At 40.9% G+C, this 26,296-nt stretch overlaps 1 protein-coding gene across 1 annotated transcript; it reads left to right on the top strand.

Moving 5' to 3' along the window:
* Positions 1-15,527: 15,527 nt before the first annotated feature.
* On the top strand, positions 15,528-21,677 carry LOC125891242 (ubiquitin carboxyl-terminal hydrolase 37-like). The gene is made up of 17 exons (XM_049580331.1): positions 15,528-15,728; positions 16,439-16,506; positions 16,954-17,068; positions 17,221-17,264; positions 17,418-17,505; positions 17,633-17,703; positions 18,015-18,179; positions 18,436-18,498; positions 18,634-18,765; positions 18,878-19,001; positions 19,084-19,235; positions 19,395-19,494; positions 19,684-19,760; positions 20,519-20,627; positions 20,742-20,799; positions 21,286-21,441; positions 21,549-21,677. The coding sequence occupies exons 1-17, from the start codon at positions 15,603-15,605 to the stop codon at positions 21,554-21,556; spliced, it is 1,656 nt and encodes a 551-aa protein (XP_049436288.1). The 5' UTR covers positions 15,528-15,602; the 3' UTR covers positions 21,557-21,677.
* The last annotated feature ends 4,619 nt before the right edge of the window (positions 21,678-26,296 follow it).

Genomic DNA, 26,296 nt, shown 5'->3' on the forward strand with positions numbered 1-26,296 from the left:
ATCCCATCTAATTGATAAGCATTTCAGTGGGGCACACACCCTTATTCTGCCTCCAGACAACGGCTGACAAGTCTATGGGTTGTGACCAAACATGAAACAACCCTTTAAACCTTCCAGCATATGAGGCTGTTCCCATATGACGTGGGTGATTTATCAGACTAATTCGGATGTGATGGTCACAGTGATAAAGCATAAAGGAGCACATAGAAGTGAATGCACTGTCCTTTCTGGGGAGAACAGCAGCATTCACAACTGTATCCAGTGGGCTATATACTTGGAAGGAAGCCTTTAAAAAAAGTGAACTGTATATTTTAATCTCCTTTGAAAATCTTTCCCTCTGGCACAGAAATCCTCTCAGTGCTCTCTCCCATCGTCTCTGCTTCACTGGGGCATATGATGGGAGAGGCTTCAGCAGTGTCCCAAGGTAGCCGATCTTTGAGAGATGACAGGCTACAAGTTCCATTTTTATTATGATTTATTCGAGCCAGCCAGTTTTCTGTAATGGAAATTCATTTGAATCAACGCCCTCTTTCGCAGGGCCAGTTGGGAAGCACACTGGCCATCTGTGGGCCAGGAAACACGGGGACCGGACCCATTTGGTAAAATGAAAGAAAACCTTTTTAATGCAAACACTCACTGAGCATGAAGATTTGAAAACAGGTCTCGAATCCCATCTCTTGGTTTGTGGGCTGTTTCCTGTCCACCTTACACTGTAGTTTTTGGTTTTTCTTTTAGCTTTAACACACCTCTGACCAGTCTGAAAATTAATACATCATTTTTCTACATTGATTTTTTCTATCCATACTTTTGTTGTTGTTTAACAGCACAACAACATCTGATTTTCCTTTCTTTCCTCCCAATGCACAGAGCTTGTGTCAGGGCATTAGTGAGTTGACAGAATGACATATTAGCTACATCACCTCTGGGGAGGAAAAGGCTATTGAGAGACTTGTTACAGTCAAATCTTAGATCTCTTAGCTTTGTTTAAGATTAGTAAAGTGTTTGGGAGATAACCCTGTCAAACACGGGAAATATACCACTGGAACAGCACTGTGTGACTGGTATAGTGCTTTATGTGAGTGCAGATCTTAAGTACAGTTTAAATCTTACCACCACTATCTAATCATCAAAGTAAAAGGTGAGAACATGAATTCTGCAGCACACAGAGCAGTGACAGTCAATGTTTTGTGTTTAAAGTTATTATTATGTTTACAGCAATAGCCAGTCAAAGTATGTATATTCTGTAATTACCTCTTCTTCTTATAGTAGTTTTCATTGTTAGTGGCGGAGTCCGCCATTACCGCAAATTATTCAAAATGAAACAGACAAGGAATTAGTAGTAAACTAGGGCTGCCCCTGACTAAGAATTTTCATAGTCGTCCAGTAGTCGTCATTTAGGGCCATTAGACAACTAGACCCCATGTTTACGATATTAATTTAATTATTAAATGATATATTTTGGGCAGAGCAATTAAACAATTAAACAGAACAATTAAATTCAAAGCAACGCAGTTTACTTTTGCTCAATTTAACACAGTCGGGGTTTTAGCTGCTACAGCCTCAGGAAACCAGGCAAATTCCTAGTCGACCAACAGTCATCATTTAGGGCCATTAGTCGACTAGTCGCCCGCATGTTTATGATACTAATTTAACCATTAAATGATATATTTTGGGCGGAGCAACACAATGGTTTGAGTTGAAGGTGTGAGAAAGAATAGTATCAGTAACATTGTTCACACTGTGCTACATTACAGAGAAATACCAAACCATACTAATGAACCTTCATTAATATAGGCCTATATTTTATCTACAAGTGCACGTCACACACTGAGCGAGCCACCTGTTAATGACACTGTGGGCAAAGCAGTAATGATTGTGCTAAGTGGCTAATGGGCATGTAGCTACTTCCATGTTTCAGATGATACGTCATGTTTGTAGTCGACCAGTGAAGATGAGTTTACATATCACCTTGGGTTCATCCTTCACCTTCTCAAAAGTAGATTTCCTGCCTGACATGTTATTAACTAGCCTGTGGAATAACCTCAGGTACCAGCCCTGGAAATTATCGTGACTCCTGTCTGACTGCTCAGCGTGGACACTTCCTCTGTCTGTCCTTTCAAATTAAATTCCCACATGGTCCAGTCATATAGGCTTTGATTTATTTTGACAAGGCGCAGCTCCTAATAGAGTTTCACGTTGACTTATTTTTTGTTGTTCCTTTTTTTTTTTTTTCATGACTAAGCGACCAATTAAATCTTAGCGACTAATGACCTTTCTGGTCGACAAACATTTGGTCAAATAGTAGGGGGGGCAGCCCAACAGGAAATTACGCAACATGTAGTTCAATGAGTAATGAGAGACGAGGACATAAGTCGGACTATTATCAGTTTTCAGTCAATGCGCCTATAATAATGCGACAATAACAGCCACTTCGTTAGCACATTAAACATTAGCCACGATACCTAGAAGAAAAAATACTTTGCAGGACGGCTAAGCTGTTACTCACAGTTTTTAGGTGATTTACCAAGGTGGTTGTTGGCTACATATGCGATTTGCCAATTTCCTTTGGCATATCTGGCACTCAAATTTTTGGGGATCATCTTTGAAAAATTTAAAGTGATTTCAGACGCTTGACTTTTTCGACATCTTGCTAGGGTATCTGAACCTGTTACATGTGGTCAAACTGTCGTGCTTCAGTCGTGCTGGACTGCAGGTGACTCGCGTTAGATGAGAATGAGTAAGAATCACAAAAACATCTCCAAATTTTAATATCCTTGTTTGAAAATAACTAGTAATAGGTAATGTTGATGCATAGTGAATAATGTTGAATAATGTTTTCTTAACTTAAGGTTTATTTGGGATTTTTGGAATGATAAAGAGAGTAACAGAACAAGACGGAACAGCTACAGTGAGCTGCTAGGTGAAGGTGATAGCACACAACTGCTCAGCAAGATCACTAACTTGTAAGTTGTTGGGAAAGTGTTTCTCTGTAGTTACCACCAGTAACCACCAGTGTGCCAAAAACAACCAGGACTGAAATCTTGAGGATTATACCTGAGTTTACTCAATATAAAGCAAATTTTCATGCTGTACATTTCTGAAGTTCTCCCTGACAGGCTGATCACAGTAGTTTCTAAAGGAGAAATTTCAGGAACCACTTCATGGATGTTTTTAGTCCGATCAAGCCCATTATTTATGAGAAACTAAACTCAAATTGATGATGTTACAGACAAGATGTGCAGGGTCTTTGCAGCTGTGGCCTGCAAAGGAACATGTGCAGTAAGTTAAATTTATGTGCCAGACAAACCCACACAGTGACTTATACTAGAAGCTGGTCTGAGCTAAAAAGGATGAATGTTTGAAAATGTGATTACCTTAAATTTAACCGCTCTGTCATGGCGACAGCTGTTCCGTCCTCCTCTGCCTCCAGTGCTCCCCCTCACCTACTGCAGTGTTTGGATCACTCTGGTTTTTGGGTGTTTTACTGATTTTCCCTCTTATTTCAGACCCTGCTATACCTCACCTGTCCACACGTCATCCACCTCTGTCAGTCAGCTGACCATACAACCTATGAAAACCTATCCTTTTTGCATAATAAAGATGAATCTAATTTGACAGATCTGATCTTGCATCCTCAGGATTTTTCCCACATAGAGCATTACGACTGACTGCACAGTGTGTCGAAAATTATGATCCATCGTTCAGCTTTGGGCTTTTTTTTTTTAACGACTCCTAGAAGCCATCATTCTTGATGTTACAGTCTGTGCTGAGTTTTAGTTGGACTTTGACATTTTATTATTATGGACTGAATGATCTTCTTGTTCTTCTGTTCCTAGTGTTCCTGTCATGCACACATGTAAAAACTCCATTTGAAATCCTATTAACATTGCCAACCCGAGTACTTGTTAAAATGACAATCAGGTTACTCTAAAAAGCCAAGAGTAACCCTGTTTATTATGTGCATGTTTATGTACTGACTGTCTACGCTACCTTGCAACAGTGGCAATTCAGTCTCAGCTCTTTTTTATTTTCTTTGTATAATCGCCATGTAAGTAAGCTCCTTTTATACTGTATTTGCCGTATCTGTGACAGCATTTAGGGCTGCCCGTGTGTTTTCATGTTGTCTAACAGATACACAGAAAAATCCTAATTTAACACTTCCCTCCAAAATGGGGTACTTCAGTGATTTAGTATTGCACTTTCACAAATTCGGGGGACTCACAAGAGACAGCAGAGGATGAGCAGCCCAGTCACCAGTCTGCAAGCCACAGTAATGTTACATTTGTAAATTTCCGACACATTTCTCAAGTGCCACAGCTCTGATTACATGTATATGAGCGGAGTTTCTCATAATGAGGAGGAGGCAGTGGCTGGATATATCATTGCTGTGGATGGCTGCAGACCGCTGCTCAAGACCAGTGAGATTTCCATTCCTGTCTGTGGCAATAAACAAAACAGGTATTTTATTTATCTAATTATTTATTTTAAAGATTTTTTGGGCTTTTTTGATAAGACAGATTCAGTATGAAAGGGGGGAGAGAGAAGGGATGACATGCAGCAAAGGGCTGTGGGACGGAATCGAATCTGCAGCCACTTAAGCAAGGACACAACCTTTTGCACATGGGGCACCAGCTCTGCCTGGTCAGCTACTGGGCTCCCGAAAATCACTATTTTTTTTTTTTAAACAAGATTTTGCCACATTGGGCGGCACGTTGGTGTGGTGGTTAGCACTCTCGCCTCACAGCAAGAGGGTTGCCGGTTTGATCCCGGGTGTGGGAGCCCTTCTGTGCTGAGTTTGCATGTTCTCCCCGTGTCAGCGTGGGTTCTCTCCGGCACTCCAGCTTCCTCCCACAGTCCAAAGACATGCAGACTGGGGACTAGGTTAATTGATAACTCTAAATTGTCCGTAGGTGTGAATGTGAGTGTGAATGGTTGTTTGTCTCTATGTGTCAGCCCTGCAATAGTCTGGCGACCTGTTCAGGGTGTACCCTGCCTCTCACCCAGTGTCAGCTGGGATAGGATCCAGCCCCCCTGCGACCCTCAAGAGGATGAAGTGGTTAGAAGATGAATGAATGAATGAATGAATGAATGAATGAATGAATGAATGATTTTGCCACATTCCCAGCCATGCTTTTGGTGACCAAACCGAGTATTTTTAAACAATATGTTGGGACATTTCAAGGCATTTTTGTGAAACAAAACCAGGTATTTTGTGACTAAATATCAGGACATTTCAAGCCATGTTTTTGGTGACCAACCTAGGTTTTTTTAACATGACCTTGGGACATTTCCTGCTGTGTTTATGGAAACAAAATCAGTGTTTGTTTTTTTTTTTAACAAAATGTCAGGACAATTCTAGCCATGTTTGTTGTGACCAAATCTATTTCAAGCCAAAATAAGATGTTTTCCTAACCCTAAGCAAGTGTTTTTATGCCTAATACCTAACCACATGTTAACAACAGCAGTGTCACAACATAAAACAGAAAATTAAAAAAATATATATCGTTCCAACATATCTGCTACACATGACATATACAAATCCACTATATTGGTGGTTCGCAGAAACGTTCAAAGTGAGCATTTATTCTGGTGATTGGGTTTGGCTGAGACATCTTCAGCCCCTAGTGTCAGTAAATCCAGGGATCCCACACATTTTCATGGACAAAATTTCAAAACTTTTCCATGACTTTTCAAGGACCCACAAGAACATTTTCTTCTTGAACTACTTGCCCTGCATTTTTAAAATATATCAGACTCAAACTCTATTCAAACATAATTTCAGCTAGCTGGCACACATGAAGGGAGAGGAGGAACATGGGAAGAAAATGAAGAAAACGTATGTGATGGTGAATGAAACATCACAAATCAACACATATTTGAGCTACGTTATGTCGACATCTACAGAAAATAAATCTGCCTTGAAGTTGCACTACGTTACATTACATGGAAGGTTAGTGACAGAAGATTCATGTTAAGATTTCATTGACCACAACAAAATTCTTGACTTTCCCAAAACTTTCACCGATTTTTATTAATTTCATGACTTTTCCAGCTTTACAGGGTCCAATGGGGACCCTGTACAGCTCCAGAAACATGGGACCTTTCCAAATCGTAACTTCATAGTGCCCTACATTAGACCCACCCTGACTCCTGAATTCCCATTTAGCCCCCACTTCCTGTTTTAGTATAAAGGTTCCTTGTTTTAAGTTTTTAGTCTCAAGCGCAATCCAAGATAACCCTGACGACATTATCAAGGTCCTCCAGAGCCACATAAGAAATTATACAACTTTTTAATAGGCTGAAAAATGCATCATGACTTAAATCATGGGAGTTCCAAAATAAATACAATCAATCACATTTGGATAGACACAGAGAAAGATTTATGTACTTAATGTAGGCCACTTATAAGTGTAAATACTGGCTTTGTTTTGTGCTACATGTCATTTGTTATTTTCAAAGGCAGAGTAAAGAGTGAGGGTCTCTTTCTGTAAAACACTGGATTTCTCCTTTACATAACAACTGCTCAGTTAAACCTCAAAGCTGAGCTCAAACATGGAGCTTGAGTTCTGCACCATTTCAGGCCCCCAGGTGCTGTCTGTGTCAGTGTCCACGGAGTCTGGATTCAGTGTCAGCAGCAGTGAGACATCAGCGCTTAGGGCCGTCATAAGCCTCTCCGTAAATGTCAAGTGACAAAATGTGAACTCTAGGCGGCATAAAGAGGGACAACCCTTTAAAGGATGACTTTGTATAGATGTGACAAATGTATCATCACAGTGTCACAGGGTTCATCCATAATTCAGTGCTTGTGTGTTTGTGGTTGTGTGTGTGCGTGTGTGTGTGTATAAAAAGGAGAGAGTATGATGTGCCAAGGACAGGAGACATATGGAGGGAGACAAAGTGAGGTGGTGAGTCGACTACAACCTGGACGTGTTTCAGCAGTTATGGAGGACATATTTTATTCTTGGACTTTGAGCACTTCACTCTCAGACGTTCTGTCTGTTGATGTAAGACTATCCCTGTGTGAGTGTGTGTGTGTGTGTGTGTGTGAGTGTGTGTGTGCACTGCTTGTGCACTTGTGTGTATGGCCAAAGAGAGACGAATATTAAAGATGATTTCTGTCGCTCACAAACTGATGTTTTCCTGAGCGTGAGAGAGGAGGCATCGTCTGCCAGTTTGGCTGAGCGTACACTGTCATGTTCTTGACTGGGATGTCAATCACACTCTGTGTATCAATTCACTGTGCTCGCTGACTGCCAGTGGAGCTCTGAGGAGATGTTCTTAATTTTTTGGTTCAACTGCTGCCAAATACTGTACAGTATAACAGAAAGCAGCACTGTATTATTACAGTATACAGTATGGCTGTAACGGTTTGTGAATTCATACTGAACCGTCACAGTATGGGGCTACACGGCTTGGCGCATGCAGAATAAACAGTATGTCTATTGATGCATGTAATGTGGAAAAAAATTTATCACAACAAGAAGACTGGCATGCCAGTCAGTCACACTATGGTGAGCACAAATTAAATGACGGAGCAGGAAGACCCGCTTGCTGGTTCCTGGTCAGCTACAACAGCAACAGAAAGTTTTGTATAAAACTAGGGATGGGCATGAGCGCTTAAGTACTTGATTTGAATGTCAGTATTTGTTGAAAATACTGCCCAATGTCCCACATGAGAAGATTCATGCCATATCATGCCAATGTTAAAGGACAGCTTTTATCGTCGGTGTCTGACACCGCAAGTCACTGCCCAAGCATTGGATTTTGATGACTTCGGAGTGAGACCAGGTTGGTTTGTTTGATTTTTATGTTGTTGGCCAAGTTACATTCCTATTCTTATAGTAACTTTTTTTCGTGAGTGCTGGAGTACTCCATAATAATTTAATGCAAATACTCATAATCAAAGTTACTAAAATGCCCATCCTTATATAAGACAAAGACACTGTTTTTGCATTGATCCACCATTGTAAGGTATATATTGTAAGGCCCAGATGTGCCGATCACCAGGATGATAAATGTTTAGGTGCTTTGAATGTTCAGATATAGTCAAGATTAAACTTTTTAAAACTCTCCTCCTGGTGCACAACTTTTATTTCTATTATTCTGTGCACTTTGGTATTTTCAATTTTATCGTTTAAGAGTTGTTTTTCAGTTTTATACCCTGTTGTGACCTGTTGCGTTTTGGGAAAGTTTTTATTCAGTGTTTTTGCAGTGTGATACAGAAATGTCTGAAATGTTCCTCATTTTTATAATGAAAAAAGTTTACCAAAGCTGCCAGTGGGCAAAATACTACCTCAGCAAGATGATTTTGTCTGTCTCTGACACTTACACTACTTTCTGAAAATAAATGAAAAGAAACCTATCTTTACGCATTTGGGTTTTTTATTCCCCGGCTGCATCAATCTTGCAATGAACTGTGACTCCTAAACAGGGGTGTGAACTAAATGTGATTTTTATGTACCGTCCCCACGTGTGTTGTTGTTAATCATAATGATTTTAATTTGCAAGCAAAGACAAAGAAAACAGGTTTCCTCAAAGAACACCCAGCAAAGTAATCTTCCAATAACTTCTGTTCAAAGAATACCAATTATAATTGCCCTTCTTGATTGAGAGTCTGTGTATTCAGGCATATAAGCTTTCGCCCACATAAGCTGCAAACTGAATTATATGTTCAATACACCAATAATACGTATCACTCTTTTTGACAGTTTATGCGGTTTAAGTGGCAGAGGATATGAAAAGCAAATGATAGAGAAATACATGAATAAAACATTGGCATTTGGAAAACATATAGATAGGGTGGATATGTCTTATGTAAATATGCAAAACAAATATCATTCCAGGGTATATACATAAATGGAATCGTCTCTAAGACTAGGCAGCGAGAGGATATGCTTTGAGAATGGAAATCTCATTAGTTTGATATCAAATAAAAGCAGTCATCTGGAGGGAATGGCACCGACACTGCAGTGAGGGAGCACAACACACAGAGGGAGAGTGAAATTTGTCTTTGAAGTCAATGGTATTTACAGAGGAAATTTTGGGCTATTTCAAGCTGTTTTCGTCCTGAAAAGGCAGCCTGTGTTTTCTTGCTAAAGTTTGCTTTGCAGGTGCAGAGAAAGGCGGCAAAGTGGGGGTTCTTTTTCCCCAGGTTGTAACCTCTGCTGCATTATGACACTTTTAATTCATCATAAATGCAACCTCACATCAGGTATTGTGTAAATTCTTCCAACCGGGAGGTGATTTACAACTACAGCACAGCATCCCCCCGTGAAGTATAATTGTTAAAGCATTATTCCAAATGAGGGTTTGACTAATGACAACTCTCGTGTCAGCTGTCAGATCTCTGTTTACCGCCACAGTATCATTCATCCCATCTTCACAGCGGCCCAGTCAGCGGGGGATACGATCAAATAACATGCAAATTATTTTTTTTGACATACAATCATAATTACCAATTGCATTTGCATGATGTAGATGTATGTTTAATTGTCCCGAAGCCTCATTCACGACATGTCTCGGCTGATGACAAAGCCATCTGACAAATCGAGCTTAATGAGGTAAACCGTGGCAGTTAATCTGAGCAAAAACATTGACACAAGAGGAGTTCATGCAGATGAGCAGATTAGAATCAATAATTATGTCAGATCAAACAAGTGATTATCAAAGACGTATCATTAGCTTTTTGGGTCATCTGTTTTGAATTCATTTCAAACCACTTAGTGGCAATGATGATGAAGAAAGGACTTCATTACATGCAGTCATTTGGTGCACTACCTCCCTGCATTACTGCACATAAATAACCATGAAAGTTAGAGATGTTTAAAGAATGAATTGTCTGGAGTGATTGTTTGAAAGCTGCTGAATGCATTTATTTTGTGCCGTTGTGTTTCACTTCCTGCTTTGTGTTTCTGTTTTTACTGTATATGCTGTATTGTGGTTTTATGTTTAAATCCATTTTACGTCTGTAAAATGTAATACGAGCAATCATGTGGGTCTCAGGAGGACGCGGGAAGGACAAACGATTTCCTGTTCCATCGTCTCTTATAATGATTATTCCTCAGTTCTGTAAATTATAAAAAAGGGCCCCGCTCGCTGTTGTCGAAGCTGCAGGACATTGCTTGGTCTTGTATAATACATTATTCACCCTGCTACAACACTGACATGCATCTAAATGATGAGTGAATCTATTTATTTATTAATCAAAAATACTGTATACATCGAACTTCAATAAAAAGGTTCTCTATCCATTTCTGAGACCACCACTACATCATAATCATCGTCATCACCACTACCAGCAGCTACCAGCGGCCGCCACATCATCCACTATGATATAAAAAGCCCAAAATGGGGCGTGTTGTCACAGCCTGTGATGGATTCAGGGGGCAACGCTGAATGTTGATCAAGGTGAGGCATGGAGGAGGCCCTGCTTGTCAGGGACCCGCCAGCATCCCCAGGCAATCTCTGCAGTCAGGAGATGGAAAGAGCAGCGCTCTGAAATCCATCATGTGCCACCTACGAGCGGAGCATTGATAGAGAGGAGCCGCTGTCCCCCAAGTAACAACGTGTGAATGGACTTGGGATTTCAGAGCTCGTGGCACAATTTCAGCAGGAATAATGAATTAATGGTGCATGTTTGCTGATGCTGAATAACTCAACAGCCATTCTTTACTACAGAAATAGAAAAATACATTTTAGCTGAGGGTTTGATCTATACTGTAATATCTCTAACATACAGCAAACTATGATACATGTTCCAAGAATTTAAGCAATCAGACATTTTTAGTAGGGCTGCACGATACATCATTTCAGCAATGCCACTGCAAAACAACAGTCACATGGCAGGCCATGAGATGTCAAGTCAGACTAATGAACTCAAACACGTCTTGCTTCAACTTTTTGTTGCTTGATACAAAGGAAAACTCGCACAGTTCACATTTTCCATGACTATTGTTACCAGCATGCCTTCCTCTTTCAGACAGGTTACATGTGTATGTGACATAGTCTGGTACCGTTTGTTATGGGAAGTGAGACTGGAAGCGCAAGCTGTTCCAAAGCTACGGTAGTCAGCAAGAATAGTCTAGATAGGCTCAGGTTCCACTATAATGACTGCAGAAAGGGACAAGTTTTGAGTTCACTGCATTGAAGAAATCAAGTATCTGTTAAATGCGATGTTATGACAACGTTCCAGGACCATTCTTCACCGCAGAGTTGCCAGCCTAACTGTGAAAGCTAGTGACCAGCTACGAGCCAGATGAAAGCAAATTGAGTTAGTTAACGGTTCCGAGCCGCGGGGCTGGAAAGATAATGTTAACACTAATTAACACTAGTTATTTTATAGCAAAAGTCAAAGCAGGCCCTGCTACTGAACCACAACCTTAGAATAATCAAGGAACAGAAGGTAAGCAACATAAGGGAGCCTCTGATTTTAGGGTGAACAACATGCAGTATTAATATGACATAATAGATCATTGATTTCAGCCTGAAGACAATGTCATTGGTGTGAGTCAATCACTTTGTTAAAGAGATAGTTCAGATTAGAGCCCTGCGCGGGACTGTTTTCTTCAACCCGCTCCTGCCCGCTCCCACTGAATTTCTGACCATTACCGCCCGCAACCGCAACGTGTGTATTACGCTGGATTTCCACTGGATGCGTGTCCATTGCGGAACAGCAGCACTGGTTATCTGCTGCGTGCTCCGCCATCCATCAATACCCACCGGCTGCGTTTGCTGTGCAGAGCGGTGCAGCTCCGCCGGAAGACATCTCAGTGCACTGCCATGATTAATATCTCCTCGTCCATGGTGTTAACGGGGTGAAATAACGTCTGAAAACCTCTGACCTGTTGACTTCAGGCCTGCCTCTGCCCATTATGTAGTTTTCAAGGTGTAGTGCAGGGAAATATGATCCGCTGTGAAAACTGTGTATTTTATTTTGAAAATTAACTGGATGTTTTATTTTGTTTCTGTGCACGACTTCCTGCCCCGCACAATCTGCTCTGTGCTGAATTGCTACGCTGTGCTCCGACGTCTGGCAAAATAGAAGTCCTGCGTATCTGTTGCGGAGGTCTCCGGAGTGCCGGAGCTGAGACGGAGCCGGAACGCAGCACAGCAGCAGCCGGTGGAAACACACACATTGACTAGAATTGAATCCTATCGGCTCCGCTGCCGTGCCGGGGCGCAGACGCAACCAACACACATCTGGTGGAAATAGGCCGTTACACTCCTGCCCACACCCGCAAAACTCCCGTGGAAATTTATGCCCGCACAATAATAGAGATCGATGATTTTGTGTCTTCTCCCATCCCGCAGGAGAAAACACGTCATTTTATAGGCTATTAATAAAGAGATTCATGGGGTTGTTTGTTTCGTTCCCCTGGCCTGCATGTCTTTTGACGCACTGGTCAGGAATAGCGCTCCTATTTCGTTGTTTTCATTTAGTTTTTAATGACATAAAGGCTGTTTCATGTTCTATTCTCCTCCTCTGTATTTTATTTATTTTTCTACCTTTATATAATCATGCGGTGATTGAGGTTAAGGCAGGCCTGGCGCCAGGATGAAGTTACTGAGGGGTGGGGGGGTTAAAAATTACGAGGGGGCAAATCTTTATTATGCAACATAGGTTCACACAGTGAGTTATAAAGAGCGCGCAGCTGTGCGTAATTGTCGTGCGTAATGACAGCTCGTCGCCGGTGAAACACAATAAACTGCACATCTTCTTTCATGTTTGTCTCATGACAGATGGAGCTTACAGACAGACAGATAGGTGGAGCAAGCGGCAAATTGATTTGCGTTGAGTCCCGCGGGACACAGTGGGACCCAGTCCCAATGCAGCCCTCTAGTTCAGATTTCTGAGGTGGGGATCTACAGGATACTTATTCATAGTCAGTGTATTGCATACAGCATATGACAGTCAGCACACCCCCAGTTTGGAGAAGCAGACTGGAGTCCACCATGGAAGCTAAGCAATGCACTGCTGTGGACAAGGGCAGCAGTGAAACCAATTTCAGCTACTTAAGAATCCCACCTAAAATAATCAGTTACTCGTTAAGCTACATTGAGAGTATTTTCACTGCTTTACCTTTTCGTCAGACAGCACATTCTGACGGGGAAGCTAATTCAGCTTCAGCTCACCAGCTATCTTCTCGTCAAAGCCACCAAACTCCACTGGCAAAAAAGTCATTTTAGCTCACTGAACATGGGAGCTGCTGGTTTACCTCTGCCTCGATCTGTTAGTTAGTCTGTGTTATTGTGTGACTTGGTGAATCCAGACTAACCTGTCAAACACCACAGTCACACAATAACACAAACTAACTGTTCAAGGCAGCAGTAGACCAGCAGCTCCTGCGTTCAGCAAATGTTAAGTCCGGCTTTGAAGAGAGCGATATAACAGCTTCATTTGCCCATGTGAAATCACTGTCTGACAGTAATGTAAAGCAGGCAAATATTCTAAATATAGTGTACAGTTAATCGAATATTGACTTTTTAAGGTGGCTAACATACGTTTTGTGGCCGAGCCCTTCGCAGCAGTAGATTGCTCAGCTTCCATATTGGACTCCATCCTGCTTCTCCAAGGGTTAGGGTTAGGGTTAGACAGACATCTGACAGACATCTACTGTATGCAATACACTGTCTATGGATGACCCCCAATTTCCACCAGATGTGTGTTGGTTGCGTCTGCGCCCCGGCACGGCAGCGGAGGCGATAGGATTCAATTCTAGTCAATGTGTGTGTTTCCACCGGCTGCAGCTGTGCTGCGTTCCGGCTCCGTCTCAGCTTCGGCACTCCGGAGCCCTCCACAACAGATACGCAGGACTTCTATTTTGCCGGACGCCGGAGCACACCGCAGCAATTCAGCACAGAGCAGATCGTGCGGGGCAGGAAGTCGTGCACAGAAACAAAATAAAACATCCGGTTAATTTTCAAAATAAAATACACAGTGTTCACGGCGGATCATATTTCCCTGCACTACACCTTGAAAACTACATAATGGGCAGAGGCAGGCCTGAAGTCAACAGGTCAGAGGTTTTCAGACGTCAGTTCACCCCGTTGACACCATGGACGAGGAGATATTAATCACGGAGGTACATCGAGATGGCCTCCGGTGGAGCTGCACTGCTCCACACAGCAAACGCAGCCAGTGCTTGCTGACGGAGGGCGGAGCACACAGTGGATAACCAGCGCTGCCGTTCCGCAATGGACACGCATCCAGTGGAATTCCGGTGTAAGTAACCCATATAACCCCAGTTCCAAAAATCTGAATTTGCCCTCTAAACTACCTAATTCTCCCTCCCTACCTCTAAGTCTTTACAATAAAAAGTCCTTTTCAGTGTTAATTATTATTTTCAATGCAGATACACTCCCCTACAAAATCACACCAATAATTCTAAGATGATTATTTCAGTGTGTGGGGTGGAGTTGTGGAATGAGTTAGATGAGGAGTTAAAGGGAAGCACAACCACAGAGCACTTTAAAAGATGTACAGACACAGTACTTTTAGGACAAAGCAGACAAAGATGGGTGATGCTGATGGGTTGGGTTATTGGTTTATATATCTATCTGGGCATGGCTGAGGTTTGGTTTGTATATTTAATATCGAAGACTGTTGTTTATTTGTCGGTATTAATGGTTGTAAATTGGTTTGGGGGTAACACTTTACAATAAGGTACACAAAATTAGAGTAGTTACTGAGGAACTGATGAGTAGTTACTGAGGAACTAAGCTACACAAAATTATAGTAGTTACTGGCATGATATGCAGTTGGTTACCATAACGGCACAACAACAAACACCAATTTTCACCCCGGGAGAGCAGTGTTCGTGTCCTGTGAGATTATAAAGACAAACCCTGTTCTTTTTTCCTAAACCTAACCGTGTGTGTTTGTCATTGAAGGAAAAAAAAAACATCAATTTGCGGTGTTGTACTGATGTAGTGCGTTTAATTTGAAAGAAGACAATGCATGTAACAGGCAGAACTTGACACAGTGTCCCAGAACGTCAACAACCAACGCACCCAGGGTACCTTTCTCATTGTATGTGGATGTGGAAAGTCCATGACCAGACGTGGATATGTGCCGAGGTCAGAGTGACAATGTGTTGTCTGGGATGGGTCATTTTACGCCTGTTAAATGCATTGTGTCTTTTCAAAGTACACTTCCATCTGACGCTGCCTGTCCACATATACTGCTGTGACAGGTGTCATGTGGCTGACCAGCGGCTTATCATAACACCATGAAAGGTCCTGGCTGGTCACATTATATGAATACAATTCTGCAATCAATGCCGTTCCTTCTGGTTTAATCCATCTTATTACAGAGCAGTTATGTTTTGGTGAAGGAAAAATCCCAGAGGCTCCATTTGCATTGATTTTGAATGGTATCAACATATTTGACATGTATCCCATGTGTCGTTGTGTTCTGGTTTATACCTGACATTTTTTGTACATTGTTTTAGAATATATTACTATGATATAATATAATATGCTGACATTATGAAAATTAAAAGATGCAGAATGCGTTCCGTCATTCGGAACAGAACGTAGTTCTGTAGTTCTGTAGTTCCATAGAACCTCTCTGATGCGGCCAAAAGTTTGTAAGTACAAGTGGAATGTTGCAACAGACAGTTTGGATCCAGCAGTCAAACAGTGCAGACAGACATCACAACTTGACTCGAATTTCTAAAGAGATCCACAACACCACGAAGATGCTCGGACAACGTATTTTTGGCCGAAAGGTTTGTCTTTTATCTATCTTTCTGTAGATCCATGGCTTTTAATGTGACCTTGTGAAATGAAAAAAGTTTCCATGACTTCAGTGTGTTTTTCGATACTTTCTGTCAAATTATAGTCTATCTAGAGGTTTTTTTGTAGGCTGACACAGATGCCAGTGTTACCATGATTCCCTCGACAAAATATATATTATAAAATTATATTTGATTATTGCAGGAAAACAACAGTTTATGATACTTGTGTGTTTTGTACAGCAAATAATCTTCAAATATTTACACCACTTTTATGATTTTTGAAGTGTAAATGTAATCAGCGGAAGTAAAAAGCTAATGTTATCTAAATTACTTCATTCACTACCCCAACAAGGCTGTGAAGCTGTCAACGTGATGACGCTCTGTAGTCTCATTTAATCAGTCGTTAGCAACCACCTTTGTAAGACACCTAAAGGCTTAAAATTTCACAAGTGGGATATTTACCGACATATGTCCAACATATTTACCGTCTTATGTCCTGGAACAAAATGTGGAAGTCCTTGTGTTAAGCACAGACTGTATTTCAGGCACCTAACCAAAACCAGATTCAAAAAACTCACTGATTTCAAGAAAGGAAACCAAGTGTGCAAAAATGCAAACTCATTTTCTCATTCCCGGACTACTCTATGAAGGCATTTTAATTTTCAGTCAATGTTCATCTTATTATTCTTTATTCTTAACAGAAGAAACAACAATCTCATAAGAAGACTGTGGCTGATGAGAAGAGACAGCAATATAGCCATCAGGCAAGGTAAGGACATACACTTCAATACAAAATACACTTCAGTGGTCTGTTTCATTCACTGCCTTTATGAAGGGTTTAGAAGGATTTTACCAGAAATAAAGCAGTATTAATACAAGTATTTACATTTTTTTAGTATGTAGTTTCTTGGTAGTAATCCAAACCTTTAAGAGTTAGTGCCAGAGCTGCAGACCTGAGATTGGAAAGCAAAATTTTCATTGTTTTTTAACTGGTAAAATCTTGGAGTGCTAAAAAAATAAAATAATAAATACATAGGCAACATGTACAAACTGTCTGAGATTAGTGCTTTTAGTGCCAAGTATTTAAGTTTGACGCAAATTGTTTGTGTTAACTGTGAGAGTGATTTTTTTCTGGAAACAACTCTTGCAAATGATTCATGATTCATTTATCTGGCCTCGAAAGTAAGAAACTAACTGTGTCTCTCTTAACCACCAGTGGCGGTGTCCAGGATGTACCTGCTGCTCCAGTCTCAGCAAAGCCAGCTGAGGCTTGGGAGGACCAACAGGCCAAGAAGAAGAAATGGTGGAATCGCCTCTTCGGTTACCTTGATGTATGTTTGACGTCAGAGTGTCAGAGCTTCACATTAATCTCATTTTAGTAGACTGTAACATTTATATTTAAACATTTTAGTTGGAAATGGCTGCGAAAAAGAGAAGTTTAAAACAGTTTTCTCATAATATTGCTTTGGTTTTCACTTTACAGAAGGAAAGTGTTCCTGGCAGGAGGCCTTCAGCCCCACAGGAAAGGTAAGACGCTCATTCAGAGTGCGTTTTTGTTTCTACAGACATGTTGTTTGCTAACTCTTTAATTTTCCCCACAATACCCCAGAGATGAGCACAAGGACACAGAGTGTCTGTATGATTTATCTCTGTAAAATAACCAACCATGTTTCTCTTTAGACCTACTGTCACCACCTCAGACGCTCAAACTGCGTCACAGAAGGAAGCCATGAGGAATTTTTGGCGTTGGCTGTTGATCAACAACGGGGTATGTTTCACAGAAAAGAGCCAATGTCACCAGATATTCACCAGCCAGGACTCAATGAGAGTACTGAAATAGTTAATTGTTATGTTTGCATTATTGAACAATTCAAGTTTGTTTTTTTCTCCAACAGAGGAAACATCGCGTCTCACCAGTCAACATCACCAGCGCTGAAAAGACGGACTCACCAAACCCTGAGAGGAGGTAGTGACATTCATTCCATGCTGCTTTCAGTGTCTGTCAGGAACATAAAAAGTTGATCATTTTTCTTAATTCCTCTTAAATTCACTGACTAATATTCTCACATCGATAAACTTTTCCTAACATATCATATTTTTAACTGTAAGTAACCTTAATGAAATCATGTTCTTCCAGTTTTTCGGTGGCTGCTTTAGTTTAAATCTTGCAGTGATATTCTGTAGTGAAATATTCTTGAAACATTTTATTTATTAATTTTACCTGGGAGTCTTTTTGTGTATGTTCTGCCTCTTGACGATGACAATTTCTTCTTACAGCAGCAGCCCTGCATCAACGAACAACACAGATGAGCAGGACGAGCAGGACGAGTGTGACGAGCGTGAAGCCGTGACGCCGTTTTGCTCACTGGATGACGTCACGCAGGCAGATTCAGTCGACATCACTGACCTCGAGGAGAAGCTGTTCATGGCCCGACTCAACGAGTAAGTGAAAAGCTGTCACTACATTTTGTGTATCACTACACCAAAATGTTCCAGTTAACCGTCATGAACTGAAAACAGACTGAAACAGCAAAAGCTACAGCTATGCCTATACTGTCTGGGGTTACACCAGGGGTTACATTAGCTTCCTTAACCAACTTTGTCACAGAGGCAGCAACTTATAAACACACACTCTGCTCTGTCAGCCTCTTGCTTGTTTATTAACCATGTGTTTGTGTTTTTTGTTTTATCTCCATAGCAACGAAACAAATTACATCTGGGACACTGACAGTTCTCTGGATAGCCCCATTGACTGCTTCGGGTGAGTACATCTGCACATGAATCAAAGTTGTAACGAGAGATGAATCCATCAAATCAAACTGAAATACCTGTTTGTGATTGGTCAGTGAAGAATTAATACTGACGTGTGTTTTGACTCGCTGTGTTTCTGTGTCAGATTTCCAAACATTGGGCAGACCTGCTATATGAACGCAAGCCTGCAGAGTATCCTTACATTAGAGGACTTCATTGGGGGCATCAGTCTCATGGAGCACGTGTGGAGCTCAGTACCTGAGGCTCATCTGATGAGGTACAGCACACACACATTCACACTTACGTCATTCTCAAGTTTTTCCACAAACCTGAGAACCAAAATGAAACACATGCAAAAATGTCTCTTTTTTTCGTCTCGCCTTCTGCAGAAGCTTGATGGATGTCAGGGATGTTCATTCGTCCATAGACGCTCAAGTTAAAATCCCCTTCCTGCAGTTCTTTAAGGATGTGGTCTCTGCCCAGGCGCCTGACTTCTGGGACACTCTGCAAAAGGTGAGTCAGCTGACTTTACATTCTGTTGTTTCACCTCCTGACCGTCTGTGCTCTGTGTTTAAACTCTTCTCTGTGTATTCAGGACGCTCATGAGTTCCTGACTGCAGTCCTGGAACAGATGAGAGGTCTGGCCCCTCTGCTGCAGGAGACAGCAGCTTTCGTGGGCACACATTATACCTGCCCTGTAGAGGATCACCTGGTGATCACAATGGAGAACACCAGGACATGCAAGAGGTGAGACTACACAGTTCAGGGTCGCACACAGTCAATTTTCAATGGTGCCACCTTAATGATCTGGTCTTGAATAAGCTCTGCTCTTGTCCTGTTATGAAACAAAATTGTATTGTGACCACTGCAGCCAATATTAATGTGTATTGTCTCTTTAATGTGCAGCTGTGGAGCACAGTCAGTGAGACAGGAGGAATTCACAAACCTGTCTCTAGACCTCCTCCCTGGAGGCTCTGTAGAGGAGATGCTCCAGGAGTACCTTAAGGTAAGATCCACAAATCCTCCTTCAGTCACATGATCACTGACTGATCTAAAACATCATGCAACAAACACTACACACACACACACACACACACACACACACACACACACACACACAGCCTCTGTCTGAGCATGTGGACGTGTTGTAGTTGTGTTCGTAACACACAGCCTGTTTCTCTGTGCTGCTCTGCAGGAGACGGAGGTGGAGTTCAGGTGTGACTGCGGAGGGAACACGTCGAGCTGCAGATCATCCTTCCTCACTCTGCCACAGTAAGTGACATCACATCTGACATAAAGGATCACCTGACCTGGGTGGTTCCCAAACTGGGGTCCACTGACCCTGAGGGATCCTTGAGAGTCAGATGATCTCAGCGTCAGACACCGACGCACAGAGACACCCTTTGTGGCAGTAAGACACGCACCGGGCAGCAGCAGTTTGTGACACTGCCTGCAACAACTGTAGTATAAAGGGAAAGGAAGTCTGTGTAGGGCAGGCAGGAGAGGAGGCAAATGGGTCAAACAGACTCTGGACTTTCAGCTGGGAGCCAACTGTTCACTTCCAGTGTGAAACCAAAATCAGTGGAGTTATTTTTATAATAACATAGTGTGCTAGCGTGTGTAGCACGCTACGCTACTGAAGTATGTCACATGATGTATGTAACATAATGACATTGGTAACGACTGAACCTATTTTAGCAAAACCATGGTGGTTTTTGTCTGAAGTCTTTTACCTACGTTGCAAGTTTATTTTGAGAGAGAACGTATGCATGTAACGAGCAGAAACTGCACATTTCCTGTGAAAACAGAAGTGTATTTGAAAAGACACAATGCATGTAAGGACCGTAGATGATCATGTCGTCCCTGAATATCCAAAGCTGACGCAGGGGGGTAGCTAGGGTGTCATATTTTGAGGTGTAGGTCCACTGACAAAGCGTCAGTATCTGACGAGTTAGGATGAGAATGTGTTACTCCACTTTGTCTTTAGGCTCAACATTAATCCTTTCATATTTTCATACCTTTTCCCTCAGAGTGCTCATCCTGCAGCTGAAGAGGTTTCGCTACTCTCCCTTCTTTGAGCTTGAGAAGGTTGATGACCCTGTCAGGCTGACAAGGGACCTGCTGGTCTCCTCCACACAGGTAAAGAAAACACAAAAATCAGGCTCATGTGAAAGTAAACATGTGGACATTGTGTGCTGTTGTTTTGTGTGTGTATGTGTGAAGCTAATTCTTATGAACTGTGTTCCTTCACAGGATGGAGGCTGCTACAGCTTGATCAGCGCCGTCAGCCATTTTGGCTCCACAGAAATGGGTAAGAGAAGCACACACTGAAGGCTGAATGTAATCATCTGTCGTCCTCTGTCATGTTGTAGATACAAACGTTTCAGGTCCTGATGGATTTAACCAATTATAATTATTCACTTTTTTATTCTGAGTAGCTTTTAGTGGAACTTTATCCTTTTCTGTGTGAAACTGATGGTTATTTTTTACTATTCTGATTGATAAATTTAGTTATTAGCACTCTCTGCTTTATTTGGAACTATTTTCTGCTACTTTTTATATTTTATGTAGAAAACCATAAAAGTTTTAAACATCATGTCATATTCAGAATCTTTTTGATACCACCAAGTTGTAACTAATGGTTTTATGAATGGTTAAGAAATAAATAATAATGCTTTATAGTTGAGTTATATGCCGAGCTGTTGTGATTCTGAAAATACCCCTTTGTCTGTTATCAGTTAACCTTCATAACCTCCACTATGTTTTAAGATATTAATCAAGATCTCTCTCTTCATAGGACACTACATCAGCGAAGGCATCCACCCAGACAACAATCCGGACGAACCAGATGATCATTGGCTCACCTACAATGATTCAATGGTCTTTGACACGTCCGGCAACTTAGTCTGTGAGCAGCAAGAGAGGGGTGCTTACATCCTGTTCTACAAGAGAAGTAAGAGGACAACACCGTCACATCCTTAACTCAAGTCCTGAAGAAGAGAGAGATTTTTAAATGCGCCAACATAGTGTTTATGTCAAATGTGTTGTCTTCATTCTCAGTAGTGTAACCCAACTGACGACGTGATGTCGGACTAAGAGACCTGGACACAGTCAAGACGTGATGTCGGACTAAGGGATCTGGACACAGTCAAGACGTGATGTCGGACTAAGGGATCTGGATACACCACAGGGAGACAGGATGACCATCATGGAGCCCGGAGAGACCCGCCGCGGGACAAGGAACGTAAGTGAGTTTCTAATCTTGTCTGTTTTCTTGGTTCAGTTGTTCAACGTGACGGTGGACAACTGATGACCAGGAAAGACGACTGGAGGATGAACGAAGAAGATGTCCCGTGGCCAGAAGCAGCTGACGATTCCCTTGCCCTTAGGAGGAGGGCCCCCCCCCAGAGAGCCTGGTTCCTCCCAAGGTTTCTTCCTCTAGCAGGGAGTTTTTCCTTGCCACTGTCGCCTCACAGTCTCTGGACAGCAGGACAAACCCAACTCATCTCATCAGCATAGACACCACAGTTGTAGAGATGGTCCTGCATTGTGCCAGAGTATGGCTTGCTCTCTGGGGAGAACTACAAAAAGAAAATCAAAGAAAATAAATACTATTGGACTTTATGATGTTGTTGGTTGTATTTTAATGTATTTTTCAGTGAGAGTTTTTATAGTTCCATAATACAGCGCCAATTCCAAAAAAGTTGGAACATTGTGTAAAATGTAAATAATAACAATCAATCCTTTTTGACTTATATTCAAAATGAATAAAGTCCAAAGACAAGATATTTAATGTTCAAAATGATCAACGTATTGGTTTTTGTAAAATACACATTTATTCTGATTTTGATGCCTGCAACACGTTCCAAAAAATTTGGGAGAGGGCAACAAAAGACCGGGGAAGTTGTTGAATGCTCACAAAACACCTGTTGGAACATTCCACAGGTACCAGGGGGCATCTTTAAAAGGCTCAGGTGTTCACAAGCAAGGATGGTCACTTTTTGGGCAACCAGTTTGAGAACAACTATTCTCAATGCACAATTACAAAGAATTTAGGGATTTCACCATCAACAATCTATAATATCATCAAAAGATTCAGAGAATTCTCTGCATTTAAGGGGCACAGGTTCAGTCCAATACTCTGCACGCTGGAACAGAGAGCTGGTGAGTCACTGGCGTCCACTGAATGCCCACAAACAGCAAACAGTTCAGAGGTGTCAGGGCTCGACAGTGCGAGTGTTTCACTCGCATTTGCGACTAAAAATAGGTGTGTGCGAACTGTGAAAAATATTTAGGGGCACATGTGCGCATAAAAAAACAGCCGAAGCAGCCTATATTTTTGTCAATAAAAAAATATGATAATCTAACCGCAAATGTTGGAGGAACTCCAGCCGCCTTCCCTCTTCCCTCTTCCCCGCGTGACACGGTTATGGGCGGTTTACCAAGCCACTGTCGGCACAATGAATGTAAGTCCCACTGTCGGCAGCATGGAAATGGAGAGATGGACCGGGTTAAGCGGTGGACCTCTGGGGAAGACTGCTCCATTCTCCCCGCAGTCAGGGACCGTTCTCCACGGCCAGGCTGTCGGCTGGGTGGAAATCACCATGGAGCTGTAGCTCCTGAACGAGCCTGTACCCCAAATCCTGTCTTGTGCGCCTTGCTCTCTGTCTGCAGCGTTTCAGAGGACCTGGAGAATGTTTTAGGATAGTAATAACATTATATCAGATAATCATATTGCAAAGATAATATACATAAGATAATAACATTAAAGACAAAATTAAATTGCAATACTTTTTCAAAACTTGATGATTTTACCTTTCTGTATATTTTCTATACAAATTCATTAAATAATTTTGCTTGTAAATGTCTATTTGCATCACGTTTATCACGGAAAACACATTATTTGATTAATTTACATTGTGCCCCTAAAGTTCTTTGTGCGCTCCTTACTTTTTCAACTTAGGAGCACATGTGCTCCTTGGGAAAAAGTTAGTGTCAAGCCCTGGGTGTGCAGCGGTACAGTTAGGAAGCAGACAGGAAGTGGCATCAGATGAGTAGAGGATTCGATATAAGGGGAACACACAAGGGAAGCCAACACATTTGTGAGGAGCCCACTGTAGGTAGGTCGTAACTATTGAGGAACCAGCGGTGATGATGAGTGGATTCTGTGGCGGACACACAAAGGCAGAATGTGCAGCCATGCTGTAAGGTAATCCACAGTGCAAGAAATCATAGGCAGCAGAACAGGTAAACTCACAACAGAGAGCTGACTGGCAGTCAGAGGCAGTGCCAGACATTGTAGACATCCGGGGCTTAAGCGTGGTCTAACTAGGGGGGTCCAGGGGCATGGTCCTCCGGGACCTACAACAGATTCAAGTTACTGTATACTCAACCTGCTGCCCCTTGCTGTGAATCATCTTCCTCCTCTTCCCTGACTTCCCCTGACTCATCTGTGGGTCAAAGTAAATGCAGTGCATTGTTTATAATATAGCCTACTGTAATATAATATAATATAATATAATATAATATAATGGTGACTTCTTTGACATTATAACCAAAATTGATATCATAAGTATCTAATGTTGCTAGATGAGGTTTCAATTTCACGTCAAGAGATATTTCCTAAGTTCTTATGACAACTTATGAGTCATTCTATAATTAAAGGTACATTTCACATCAACCAAAAGGTGAAGAAATCACTGTACTTTTTTATAAACAATGTTGTTGTTTCCATAATATACCCCCTGAATGTGCTAAATTCATTAATTGCCATGCTTGACCTCAAATTACTTTTTAAATATTTTAATGAAAATAAACTGTTGATTCATGACTTTGTCAACTGTGTTAAAATATTGTGTCACAGAAAACATGAATGAAGTACTACACTTTTTTTTAAAAACATTTTCTGTCTAACTGCTTTCAAAATATGAATTTTGTGTATCTTACACAAAAAGAGTAACTAATGAGTAGGTAATGATTCAGTACTCATTACCTACTCATTTTGATGTCTCACTTTACTTTAGAGTACACAAAAAGGGTAGGTAATGATTAACTAATAGTTAGTTCCTCATTCATTCCAAATTTGTTTCATAGTAACTACTTTAAATTTTGTGCACCTCAAACAACTGTACTGTGAACAGCGGTGTGATCAGTATACAGTACTTTACACGCAGCCCCCATGATACCTAAAATGTGACACACTATCATATTTATTTCTAAGGCATCATCGTACAGAATAACATGGATGGTCATATTAATGTGTATGTGGTCTGAGAATAATGAATGAAACTCTTCTCAAGAATCCTGCTGTCTGTGATTTTTTTTTTTGTTAAGGAACTAATTGTAAAGATGATGATGAAGTAATGAAAGACTACTCATTATATTTGCACCTCCACCTCTGAGTCAGTTTTTTAAACGTAAATCAATCAATAATGCCTCCACTAGAGCAAGCTCAAGAGGAGACTGTGAAATCCCGTTCAGACGCACTTCATTCTCTCAAACTGTCTTATCTGTCAGAGGTAGTAAAATCTGGAATAGCCTGCCAATCTCCATAAGAGATTGCTCCAGCTTTTCATCTTTAAACTATGACTATAATCATGAACAGGTTTTGCATTGCTTTGCCTGACTTTTTACCACACATCAAAGTCATGTTGCACTGTATTATACGGCACTAAATGTATTAGTCACACTTGTATTTTCTGTTTTGCACTAAATGTATTGTCCTTGTTTTGTATTACTGTCTGTTTTGATGCCATTCTGTAGTGTTATATTGATTGATATTGATTACCTAACAGGTTTTGTGCTTTGCCTACACATCAAAGTTTCTGTAAATTTAAATATTAAATAAATAAATGTATTGTCACACTTGTATTTTCTGTTAAATAAATAAATAAATAAATTAATGTATTGTCCTTTTTTAGGACATATTACTGTCTGGTTATTGAGTACCATTCTGTACTGTTATATTAACTAGTTGAATAATCATTAAGTCGTGATTCACCTGAAATTTGATCATGAGTTTGAATGGATTTTAATTAGTTCACATTAGTTCTCATTTAAACTAACTCTAAATAACATAAAGTTCCTCAGTTGTGTAATTAGTTCCTCAGTAACCATTAACCTCATTAGTTCCTCAGTAACTACTCATTAGTTCCTCATTCGTTCCTCAGTAACTACTCTAATTTTGTGTACATTAGTTCCTCAGTAACTACTCTAATTTTGTGTACCATAGTTCATTAATGTGTATTAGTCCTCCTTCTAAATAAATAAATAAATAAATTTGTGTTAATAGTTCCTCAGTAACTACTCATTAGTTCCTCATTCGTTCCTCAGTAACTACTCTAATTTTGTGTACATTAGTTCCTCAGTAACTACTCTAATTTTGTGTACCATAGTTCCTCAGTAACTACTCATTAGTTCCTCATTCGTTCCTCAGTAACTACTCTAATTTTGTGTACATTAGTTCCTCAGTAACTACTCTAATTTTGTGTACCATAGTTCCTCAGTAACTACTCATTAGTTCCTCATTCGTTCCTCAGTAACTACTCTAATTTTGTGTACCATAGTTCCTCAGTAACTACTCATTAGTTCCTCATTCGTTCCTCAGTAACTACTCTAATTTTGTGTACATTAGTTCGTCAGTAACTACTCATTAGTTCCTCATTAGTTCCTCAGTAACTACTCTAATTTTGTGTACATTAGTTCCTCAGTAACTACTCTAATTTTGTGTACAATAGTTCCTCAGTAACTACTCATTAGTTCCTCAGTAACTACTCTAATTTTGTGTACCATAGTTCGTCAGTAACTAC

The sequence above is a fragment of the Epinephelus fuscoguttatus genome, linkage group LG1 (genome assembly GCF_011397635.1).
Source record: "Epinephelus fuscoguttatus linkage group LG1, E.fuscoguttatus.final_Chr_v1".
NCBI lineage: Eukaryota > Metazoa > Chordata > Actinopteri > Perciformes > Serranidae > Epinephelus > Epinephelus fuscoguttatus.

Coding starts and splice junctions, on each gene's coding strand:
- LOC125891242 (XM_049580331.1), top strand. CDS start 15,603: ATGTTGCAACAGACAGTTTGGATCCAGCAGTCAAACAGTGCAGACAGA. Junction 16,507..16,953: donor CAATATAGCCATCAGGCAAG/GTAAGGACATAC, acceptor CTTAACCACCAG/TGGCGGTGTCCAGGATGTAC. Junction 18,180..18,435: donor TTCATGGCCCGACTCAACGA/GTAAGTGAAAAG, acceptor TTATCTCCATAG/CAACGAAACAAATTACATCT.